This window comes from Pavona decussata, unplaced genomic scaffold (assembly GCF_977016875.1).
Source record: "Pavona decussata unplaced genomic scaffold, jaPavDecu1.1 SCAFFOLD_640, whole genome shotgun sequence".
In the NCBI taxonomy this organism is placed as follows: Eukaryota; Metazoa; Cnidaria; class Anthozoa; order Scleractinia; family Agariciidae; genus Pavona; species Pavona decussata.
In genome coordinates, this window is record NW_028145872.1 from 259743 (window position 1) to 272253 (window position 12511).

The window sequence follows — 12511 nt, forward strand, 5'->3', positions numbered from 1 at the left end:
TTTCGAGGAGGAGAAGAATGGCATTTTCTTTTTTGAATATCTTCTCTTGTTCTAGAGATATTCAAGTTTTTGTTCAAAAGCTGATGACGTCACAAATCATCTTAGCACAAAAATAAATCACACCATCAAGTATTTCTTGGAAATGTTGGTGTGATGCTGCTCACTTGGAACCAATAATGAACACGAGGTAAGAAACAAAATGCTATGATTTACTTTTGGCCCCAGTCTGTTTCTACCATGAACAAAACTATCTCCCATTTTTGACCAGATAAGGAGAGGCTAAAGGCAGACAGTCCTACTTGACACACACCAGTTGCCCTCCATCTCTTCACCAGCTCATTGGGAGTAAACGATGACTTAATAACAAGACAAAATGCGAGAATGTGAGTGGACAAAGAAATAGAATCAGAAGTAAACTTGTTGTCATGGCAACAAGACAGTAGTGTCATTATGTGTCTTCAACTGGGGTACATTACTGATGCTAAGTTTGAACAACACTCTCATATTTCACTAGATATTCTTGATTTTGTGATAATCTTTGTACTGAGATTTGTGTTGTCATCAGTTTTTAAACAAAAACTTGGGTATTGTATGTCTGGAACAAGAGAAGATATGAGACCAAAAAGCCATTACTCAGCACTTTGAAAGGCCTTTCAAATAAGCATATTTCTCACAGTTACTTTTTACTTCAAAGGCACTTTAAAACCTCACTGAAAACTTTTGGTGAGCAAATTGAAAGATTGTAAAAATAAATGAATGATTCACCAGTCGTTGCTTGCAGTTGAATTTCTTGTAGGCACTCTTGTGGTTGTCAGAGCTGTTTTTTAACAATATTATTGTTACTGGATTTGGTTTTCATATGATAGCAAAAATTATCAAGGCCTGGGAAATGTGTCATCTGCTGCAGCCTTGATCAATCTTGCTATTAATAGATGCTTTGGTGTAAAGTATCCCTGTATATTTTTATGGGTTGTGTTGTGTTTTGACAAGCATGCATGGGGAGTCAAAATAAAATTAAGAATATTATTAAAGCTTTTGGCCAATATTTTCTGATTACCAGTAGTAGGAAAGAAAACTATGAGGGAAACTGAAGCAAAATGAGGGGTCTCTCGAAAACGAAGACCTCTAAAAGTAAGACCCTAAGACCCCGAAAACTCGAAGACGAAGACCCCCAAAATTTCCAAGTATAAGTACAAAAAAAATAAAATAGCAAAACATACATTATTTCATACCTCAAGTGAAATTTAATTCCTTCCGGTCCAGTGGACTTCCGGTCAGTATTCCAAGAAACACGGTTGCTCAGCTCAAGATGGCGGATAACCATGGTAGGACCACAGGAAGGAATTAATTTCACTTGAGGTATATATTAATGTATTTTTATGTTATTTTTTTATTATTTTTTTTGTACTTACACTTGGAAATTTTGGGGGTCTTCGTTTTCGAGTTTTCGGGGTCTTAGGGTCTTAGGGTCTTCGTTTTAGAGGCCGTCTTCGTTTTCGAGACACCCCAAGATGGGCATGCATGTATTACAAAAACAAGCTCTTTACTCTATGAATAACTGGCAAACTGGTTGTAGGTGCACTTTTCCTTCAGTTATTAGCAGTCATGCAGTCAGGTTAGCACCAATCTGATATCTATGCTTATCTAACCAGCTGTACAATTCATCCATGTCAAGGTTTGTCAGTGGTGATAAAGTCATGTTTGAGAACGAACTGTGCGTGCGTCCAGGAATGACCTTGAATGGCTTCAGTTTTCGCAGATCCTGTATCATAGCAAGTTCATCTTCCTTGGAGCTCATTTTTGTGTGATGTGAAGACTGAGGTTTGATTTCAGAATTGCCATCAAAATTAGTTACAATCTCATGGATTCCAGCTTCTGCTCTTGAGGCACGTTGGATTGCTTCCTTGGTTTTGTTAGGACCCATTCCCTGTACAATGTTTTTTGTGGTTCTGTTGCAAATCTCTCTGACCAAATCTCCCTCAATGTTTTTGCCTGCACCACCCTGCCAGTTGACAAACTTGCCCCAGGTTACACGGTGTGCCAATTGAGGACTCATCAAGTACTCTGTCTGGGCAATGTTTGTAAAGACCTCAATGGCATACTTAGAGTAGGTAGATTGCATTTTGAAGTACTGCAGAAGGGGTTTCCTCATCCGATTACAACGCTTCCCATCTCCTTCCCTCACAGCATCAATCCAGTTCATCAGGAAAACAGTCAGCTCCAAAACTGTGTGACCATAATAGTTCACACGGTCTGGTTGAAAGGTTTCCTGATGCCCTGAATTGTCTTCACTTTGTGAGGGAGGAGTACCATACCAGTGGTCATGGTTAATCGCATTTGTTTGCCTTGCCAGATTCAATGCTTCTCTTTGTTGCCACAACTCTTCTTGTGCAGGATCAGCCATTATGAATTTATCGACAAATCGCCCAATAACATCATCGAAGAATGCCTTCTTCACTTGCATACTTCTGAATTGTGCATTCTGTGGTGGTTGGTTTTTGCTGGCCTTGGTGCTAATATCTGTCATTCCCCAAAACTCGAGGGCAGCTTCCACGATATATGCGCGTCCCACACTCAACAGAAGCTGCTCACAACCCTCATACGAATTAGTGACCTTTTCTGGTGTGACATTATACCTTCCATATCGTTCCCTAAAAAAGCGCAAGGTGCCATTCTGTCTTGTTGAGTCAGATTTGTACAGGACTGAGAATATAAACTGCAAATCAAAAATATTTAGAAAGCGGGTTGATATGATATACCTTTGTAACATTAATTTCCCTCTAAAAATTCAGTGGTCTGGACGCCGAGTATAATACAATGAAATTTATATTCTTATAGTCTGCATGTACAATTGACTTTATCCTATCATGGATGTTTTGCAAATAATATACACTGCTGTTCCTTTACCAGTTGTACTGTATTTTGTAATTTACTGTTAGTGGAAATACCACACCAGGTCAACCTCATTTTTCAGATTTAATTAATCAACACTAAATGAAATTGGATATCAGATAGAAGCCATTATACCTTCCATATCGTTCCCTACAAAAGCACATGAGAATATAAACTGCAAAGCAAAAATATTTAGATATACCTTAAGTTTGTAACAGTAATTTCCCTCTAAAAATTCACAGCCACCAAAATCACTCAGGCTCTTATAAATAGGTACTTGCAAAATTTAGGATTTACATTCTATACCTGTGCAAATGAGGCCTTTGTGTGCCACCACTCTATCACAAATGGACTGCAGTGCTCAAATCTGTCTTTTGGCTCATGGCAACCAGCACGTAGGTCTTTAGCACCAGCAAAGCGTACTCTGGTTAACTGATCTCCTCCCCATGGTACCTTAATGTTTTTCATTGGGTCTTCTTCAATTCCATCACCTGAGTCAACGTGAGCTCCTGTAATGTGCATGATTAGTAAGAAATATGTTAACCATGGTGTTACAATATTAATTTTCTTTCTTTTATAGTTTGATGATTGATTATTAGGTTTTCATCAGAGCAAATGATTCCTTTAAGTATGGCAACCAGACCACCACTGGTTGGTCACCAGACCAACAATGGTTGGTCTGTTTTTTAAGAAGTCCTTCAATACTAGTATTTCTAGTAAATTAATACTAATATTGCTTGAACTTTATGGACACACCTGGTTGGTCAGGCAAGGACTGCAAGCCTGAAAGATTACAAGGTGCACCTGCTGGTCCAGGGGGTGCTGCTGCTGGTCTAAGGGGTGCCACTGCTGGTATAGGAGGTGCCACTGCTGGTCCAGGGGGTGCCACTGCTGGTCTAAGGGGTGCCACTGCTGGTCCATGTGGTGCCGCTGCTGGTATAGGAGGTGCCACTGCTGGTCCAGGGGGTGCCGCTGCTGGTCTAAGGGGTGCCACTGCTGGTCCATGGGGTGCCGCTGCTGGTATAGCAGGTGCCACTGCTGGTACAGGGGGTGCCGCTGCTGGTCTAGGGTGTGCCACTGCTGGTCTAGGGGGTGCCACTGCTGGTCTAGGGGGCACCACTACGGGTCTATGGAGTGCCACTGCTGGTCTAGGGGGTACCACTGCTGGTCTAGGTAGTGCCGCTGCTGGTCTAGGGACTGCAGCTGCTTGTCCAAAGGGTACCATTGCTGGTCTAGGAGGTGCCACGGCAGGTCCAGGGACTACGACTGCTGGTCTAGGGGCTACCACTGCTGGTACAAGGGGTGCCACTACTGGTCTAGGGGCTGACACTGCTGGTCTAGGGACTACCACTGCTGGTCTAGGGACTGCAACTGCTTGTCCAAGGGGTAGCATTGCTGGTCTAGAAGGTGCCACGGCAGGTCTAGGGACTACCACTGCTGGTCTAGGGACTGCCACTGCTGGTACAAGGGGTGCCACTACTGGTCTAGGGGCTGGCACTGCTGGTCTAGGGACTACCACTGCTGGTCTAGGGACTGCAGCTGCTTGTCCAAGGGGTACCATTGCTGGTCTAGGAGGTGCCACTGCAGGTCTAGGGACTACCACTGCTGGTCTAGGGGGTGCCACTACTGGTCTAGGGGCTGCCACTGCTGGTCTAGGGGGTGCCATTACTGGTCCAGGGGATGCCACTACTGGTCCAGGGGGTGCCACTACTGGTCTAGGGGCTGCCACTGCTGGTCCAGGGACTACCACTGCTGGTCCAGGGGGTGCCACTACTGGTCTAGGGGCTGCCACTGCTGGTCCAGGGACTACCATTGCTGGTCCAGGGGGTGCCACTACTGGTCTAGGGGCTGCCACTGCTGGTGCATGGGATGCATTAGGCTGAGGAATCTGTACTACTCCTTCTTTTGTGTAAATTTCTTCAAGCCAGGCTTCATAAGAATCTAAAATGTCTACAACATCATCATACTTCTTTTCATCTTTGAAGAGCATTGGAAGGGGAATGATTGTTGACTTTTTCGCCATTTCATTGCTGTACTGATGACTGATGTGATTAGGGATGACAGTTTTTAAAAATCTTAGTTCAGGAATGAATTCCACCAGTACACGTCCAACAATGATCTTGTATTCTTCCCTTAGATGATGCAATTCTTCTTGGTTTAACAAGAAGTCAATGTTTGCAGCCTGGCGAATATTACCTTTAGGTGAGGTGTTGTTCAGATTGTCACAAGGGACTCTTTCAACAACTAGATTTGAAGCAAAATAATGACAGTCTATATTCTGATGATCTTTGCGCATTTCATGAACCCTGATTCGTTGATCCCAGTTGTCACCTGTCCCTTGAAACTTGGCTCCACTCTTCACATGCTCAATTGCTTTATCAGCAAAATGGTCACCAATACTTTGCAACAGGTGTTTCTTTGAACTGTAAGACAGACAAATTCCTATTTTTTGAAATCTCTGAAAAAGCTGAAATTAAAAGAAAAAGGGATTTCAGTATTGAGAAAAATATAAAAATACAGCAACGCTTCTTATTTGTATTATAATTCCAACGAGGTACATAAATATCGAAAAGTATATTAATTTTACACCTGAAAACAAGAACTGTAGGACTCTGGTAATTGCAAAGACACTGATGCCAATGGCAAAATAGCCTTGGAATGTTGTATTCACCCAGAAAAAGTCCATAGGTAACTGTGCTATTCTTTTAAGATTTTCTCCTACCTGCCTGGATTTTACAATAATTTTATTGAAGGGCTATGTGGAATAAGGCCCTAAGTGACTTTTAATGTAAGGTCAAATTCTCCTTTTGTTTGACAGGCAAATACAATGAAATTTGGAAGGAGAATCTAGCTATTTATCAGAAGTCATTTAGGGCTTTTTTCAAGGCACCCCTTCAATTGCTCTTCTTGTGGTGGTTGTTTTACAACTCCTGGAACTATACTGTTAACCCAACTTTTATGAGCAAAGTTCTGCTACTAGTTTTGAAATAATCCCTGAATAAAAAATAATTATTAACAATCACTTGTCATTTTGTACAGACCAAATAATATGCTTAAAAACCCAGTTTGTGTTTTCTATTAAAGTTTGTTAAATTTAGGAATGATTTCTTTAAAGGAAGGGCTTTTTATGCCAAAAAAAATGGACCATTTAATTCATGTATTGCAGTGTTGCTGCTTGTAGAAATTATTTGAAAAAATTACATTGAAATGTCTGAATATTCAATCAACTTTACTTATCATAGTTGTTTCTTCAAGATTTTTCACCTGTTTCTTTGCACCTCCATCCATCAGTAAGACTGAATTGATTCTCTGGCAGAGACTCATTTCATGATTCCTTGCTTGCATTAACATTGCATATGCCATGCCAATAACTGCTCCCCTGTTGCCTCTAGTGACTGTTGCTAATATGTCCAGTAAGTCTCCATTGCTGGCTGAAATTTCGTTCAAGATGTTGGACCAGGAGAAGTTTGCAAGGTGGTCAAAATCATGACTTCTCAAAACAGAAGACACTTTTCTCTTGCACAGCTCTGTGCAGGCATTGTCAATTGCATTTAAGAATTCCAGCTTTATTGCCATTCTGAGGGATGGTACTTTAAATACAGCTTCACTGATTAGGGCTGGTAACCCTGTAGATAATGCTTTCTCTAGAAGAAGTTGATCTTTTTTATTTAGGGGATTTCCAGTCTTTTTTGCAACCTGATATACATAAACAGAGAGGTAACCATTGAAATCTAACTGTAAGTTGTATTTTTTCATGGTACCTTATGGAGAACAAACTTGTAAATTTTAACTGTTTACAAACTTGACATGGCATATGGATATCTTTAGGGCAAATTGACTTACCAGTAAAACCTCTGGACTACTATAATAATATTGTACTATGCATTTGTGGTTTTCATCAGTTTTCAAGTATTTGTTAACTTTTCAATCTTTGTTATTCTTTACATACACTTTGCTTTGAAATGGATAGCTCCAAGCAACTATCTTATGTTTCAACCTTATTCAGGGCTGCCAACCTCAAACGTCTTCAAATATGGAGAATGTGACTTCCCCGGCCAGCAATAACAAAGTGCCCTACAGAGGCGTCACATCAAGGCCAAATTCACAGGTTCAGTGGGGGGGGGGGGGGGGGGGGGGACATACATTAAACAGTACCAGAAACAACGCTACACATTTCAGATTTTCTTGTCAGAAAGTCGAGTCTTGAGTATCGGAAAAATAGCAAACTTTGTCAATTATCCGGAAGATTATCGACAAAAATCTGGAGAAATCCGGTCCAAAATCGGGACATTACAGACATAAATCTGGAGACCGGGAGATATGGTTCAAAATCTGGAGACTCCCAGATTATCCAGGAGAGTTGACAACCCTGCTCATTTATTAACAAGGAAAAGTGGGAAATATGACATTTTCATTATGGCGTCATTTTACTACAACTACCAGAATCCTTCTGGTTTTTCTTTTCTCATGCTAATTAGAGCTTTTGTTCTTTGCTGTCCACTGGGATTACAAAATTTACATTTGAAAAGGAAAACGAAATGAATTCTGGCAGTTGTAGTAAAATGACGCCATCATGAAAATGGCCTATTGGACCACTCTTGTTTCTCATCCCGGGGGGGCACTTCCTTATAAGAGGCCGATGGGGATGAGCCGCTGGATGGGGTCGCATTTTCACGACTGGATTGACTATAATGGGGTTGCATTTTCAATAGAGTTACTAGAATGGGGTCGCACATTTTCGGATTTTGGGGGTAAGAAAATTCTATTACGTAGGGAGTCAAAATGGTCTCGGCTAAAAAAGTCAGAAAGTTGTTGTTTATTAAATGTAACAATCACCTTGCATTACATTCTGTTCTTGAAACCACAACTTCAATAAACCAGTTACACAATAGCACAAAACTACCGGTCCAGAACAAAGTAGATGCATAAATAGAAAGTGACTTAGTTGGGATCGCGAAAATTACATTTTCCCAAAAGTGACTAAGATGGGGTCTATAACTGGCCACAAAATAGACTATAATGGGGCAGGGGCTATGAGAGGCCAGCTGCACATACCCAGTAAAACTGAACCCAAGTACCCCCCCCCCCCCCCCCGGTTTCTCATTAACATGAATGATATATCAAGGTGCTCAAAAAAGTTATCATTTATTCTCTTTGCTGATGACACAAACTTGTTTCATAGTCATAAAAATGTTGATATTTTATACAACACCATGAACCAAGAACTAATAAACGTCACATCTTGGCTTTCATGTAATAAGCTTTCTTTAAATGTAAAGAAAACACACTTCATGTTATTTAAAACTGAAAGAAAAAAAATAGACCAAGTTTTTGAAATTAAAATAAACGATAAACTGATTGATATGGTTAATTATCCAAAATGGTTTATATATAGATGACTAACTCTCTTGGAGAAAGCATATTGACCAAATCTCAACAAAAATATTGAGAGTGACAGGGATTATGGCCAAGGCTAGATATGTGTTATCTATCCAAACACTAAAGACAGTATATTTATAGTGTGTATCCATAGCTAATGTATTGTGGCATAATATGGACAAGCACTTATCAAACTAGGCTGAAACCGATAATTACCATACAGAAAAAATTAGTGCGGATAATGACTTTTTCAAAATATCATGAAGAATCCAAGACTATTCCGATCTCTGAAAATTCTTAATATATATGAGTTAAACATGTATTCATACTTTAGCAATAATTTACCAAAATATTTTAATAATTATTTTACTTTAAAGAACATACATAGTCATGATACTTGTTCAGCATCAAAAATTAATGTATATGTTGATTACAAAAGGACAAATTATGGGAAATTTTCACTTAAATATAGGGGGACGCATATTTGGAATAATTACAAATCATTACAAGGTTATAATTCTTTTAAGAGAAGCGCAAACTCAGTGAAAGGCTTATGTGTTAAATCAAAGTATCTTAGGTTATTAGGTTTTTAGTTTTGTTTCAGGACATTAAGCAAGTATTAGAAGTAATCTATCTGGAATTAAAATAAATCACCATATGCCCTGTAATTATTCTAAGCTTAAGAATAAGGGGATCTTCATAGAAAAGCTCATTGAACTTGCTAAGATCTCCAGCCATTATATCTAAGTTAGCAGACATAAGATTCTATTTGATTGTATTAATAATATAATTATGGACAAATCAAAAAAATGATAGCATCCAACAAGATCTGTAACGTTAAGTTTTACTCTGCTTGAATGATGTATTCAGTGTGTATTTTTCAATTTTTATTGTTACCGGTATTTATAATTAAATAATAACAATAATTATTGCCTGTTAGGATGTAATTGTATTGCTGTTCAAAGTTCAATTCACTATAATTTTTTTTTTATTTCAACTTGACAGTTTTCAAAATGCAACACATTTGGAAACCTGACTGTTTTTTTTTAGGAAGTTAAATAAAATAATTAATATACATATTTAGCAAAAGTAAAAACCGTTAATGCAGCTTTACATTTTGGAAAAGCAATTTGGAGCGTTCCCTGTATTATTGATTTACACAAGAAATCTGTAGCTTAACTTTACTGAGTTGAAATGCAAAGTGATATCTCATCCATCCGGTAGTTACACACTGTAGAAACAAATTAATTTGTGAATATAAACCTGAACACTTCTTATTGACTTAAACCCAGCATTACAAAAGCTCATGCTTGTTAACAGACCGCTGTATGTAGCTTACTTTCTGATGAATGCCACAAATAAAATCTTGATTCTCCCATGCCAGACTTTGTTTACCCTTTGCGAAACTCTTGGCGAGTATAAAACGGGAAAGAAACTGGTAAGATATTGCATTGTAAAGTCAAATCATTCTCAAAACCTACGTTTGCTAGAGGAATTCCTGTCGCTTCGAAGTTTATGCGACGACAATTGCCGACAAAAAATGGTGAGATCTGTACATGTACGTGTCGGCTGCTGCGTGAATCTCTCGGCATTTAAAGCGGTATCCCGGCTAGCAGAGATCCCTTTTTGTTGGTCTTGCCGACGAAAAAAGAGCTCTGCTTGCAGAGAATAAGCTGCTTGAATTTCTCGAAGACACCCTGTAAGAACAAACGCCCAGCTTTTGTTTTAACACCAACCAAGTCTGCTCTCGAAAGCTTTTTGTAAGACGTGCAGATTTCATCATAAAATCGCGACGTGTGCGCAGCTCAATCCTAATTGGCTAGTGTGTATCTTCATTCATCCGTGAAGTGAAGGTCAAGGTGTATCAAGTATCACCTCTTTTTGTGCGTGTTGCGTGTTAATGTTGCGTGTAGATTATCAATTATAACAATTAAAAACACAGGACTGACAGGAGTAAAAAGTAATAAACGCACCTCGGTTTTGTCATACGAAGTGAGTCCAGCATTTACCATGTCATCTTTCTTTAGGAGCTGAGCTGAGGGCTGGCCTGTATCCGATTTTGTCATCTCGCCCGGGGACTTCTTTATGAACTTCGCCACCTGTTTCTCATGCTGATCGCTGCTCCGTGAAGGTTTTGAAGCGGGATTTTCTGAAAGGATTCGCTTTTTTGTTGGCTGAGGAGATAGCTCCTTGCATCGCTTCACTGTTATATTGCTAAGAGTTGCCTGAACTAGTAAACTTTTTTTTTTGAAATTGAGATACTGGAGGAGTTGATTTTGGCAAGAGCGGCACACAGTTTTTGGTAGCGCATCCTTTGCGCTTATCACAATCCCTGTTAGCTGTTCTATTACAGCGGGCAAGTTTTTTTCTTTTCCCGCCTTGCTAAATATGTTAGTACATCCAGTGTCAGTCTTTGCACATAACCGGCAGACTATTTCAATTTTTTTTCCATTTACGTATGTTTTTTTTGGTGTCCCCGGCGTCTTGTTTGTTGCCATTTTTTTTGTGTGTGTGGTCGTAACATTTCTCACGCGTACAATTCGCGTACAAGTCATCAAAAATGTCAATCAATTGAAAATTCCCGCGAAAAAAAGGTTATGGCCAATCAGAAATGTTAATAGAATTTTGTCTTAATCTTACAATGGCAATGCTCGATAGATCAGCCTGTACCAGGGCCGTTCGTCGTGGCTAACCCGGTTGAGGAAAGATAACATCGGCCTAAGGGAGGTGACGTCATCGGGTTATTCTTCGGAGCAGCCCCGATTATACCGGAAATTGACCTGCATTTACTCTTTTTTAGTTGTGTCTTTTAGTAGTAATGGCGGACGACGTCGGTGAAATATAAAAGACTTCGAACGTTTGTTAGGATTCGTTATGGTAGAATACAGAGTTCTTTTGTACTTTCGTTTCTCGGCGTCTGAACACTGATCTCAAGGATTTGATTTGTGGAAGAAACGTGGAACTATGAAAACAGTCAAGATTTGCTCAGGTAACAAGGATAACATCGACCTAAGGGAGGTTAACATCGACCTACGGGAGGTTAACATCGACCTAAGGGAGGTACGTTTTAGAGCACCACGTTTGTATCGTATGTGTTATACTGGCACAATCGTACACATGGAAAGCTTATTTGCAAGCATTAGAACTTACAATCTTGCAGGGGCTTTTCTAATCGTTGACCTGAGTGTCATTTCAAACTCATAACATTAGTACCTAAGGGAGGTAGAGTAGCCAACAGTGTACATTTTATAGTTTATGTTTTATAATAGTCAATTCATACGCATATAAGCTTACACTCTAGCAGGGAAACTTGGGATCATAAGGAGCTTTTCTATCATTGACTTGAATTTCATAATTTTCATTTTTACCATAGTTAATTGAAGGCAATGGTTATGAAACCTGACAAACTTCTTTGTTATATGTTTTTGTTTGCCTTTTTGGCCTTGATCCTGCACAAACAATAATAGAATTTGGAATGTGTTGGAGCAACTGACCAATCGAAACGTTTTTGTTAAGATATTCAACTGTGGTGTGAACGTTAAAACAAAGCATTGTGCAGGGTCGCAGCCCTTCCAACATAAATTGCAGCACCATTGTTTTCATGGCAAGGTTTCATAACCAGTCCCTCAAGAAACTATGTTTTTACCAACTCATAACATCCACCTACAGGAGGTAAACATCTACCTAAGGGAGGTTATGGTATTATAATTAGGAAGGATGGACTTGAAGAAAGCTTACGAATCTTAAGGGGCTTTTGCACTTCGTGTACATGCCGTTTTAGAATAAATTTATTTTATAAAGAATTATTATTATTGTTATTTTCATTATTATTATTATTATTATTATTATTATTATTATTATTATTATTTGAAAAGCCTTTTAATCTCACTAGAATGAGATTAATGAGAGTTTTCTCATTTTTTTTATTTACACTCATTACATGGAATATAATATATTATTATCAATATTATTTTTTGGCAACACACTGACCTACGCTGGGCCATTTATGCTCATCTAATGAAACACTTTTACAGCCATAAAGATTTGCTGTGAGAGGTCTTATGGGTTTAAATAGAAAAATTGCAGGTGCATTAAAATAGCATAATAGCTTGTTATGATGATTAAAGGGAATTATTGTTTTCTTGTTGTTGTTGTCATTTTTTCTTGGTTGACCCCATCAACCTGTAATTTCCACATTAAATTTTGCTAGAAGTGACTGTTTATGACTGTTGAAATGACA

At 39.0% G+C, this 12511-nt stretch overlaps 1 protein-coding gene across 1 annotated transcript; it reads right to left on the bottom strand.

The window, feature by feature from the left end:
• Positions 1-1272: 1272 nt before the first annotated feature.
• On the bottom strand, positions 1273-10858 carry LOC146449124 (uncharacterized). The gene is made up of 5 exons (XM_085101993.1): positions 10245-10858; positions 6157-6588; positions 3649-5359; positions 3199-3401; positions 1273-2716 (listed from the first exon to the last, which is right to left on the bottom strand). The coding sequence occupies exons 1-5, from the start codon at positions 10824-10826 to the stop codon at positions 1604-1606; spliced, it is 4041 nt and encodes a 1346-aa protein (XP_084958119.1). The 5' UTR covers positions 10827-10858; the 3' UTR covers positions 1273-1603.
• Positions 10859-12511: the final 1653 nt, after the last annotated feature.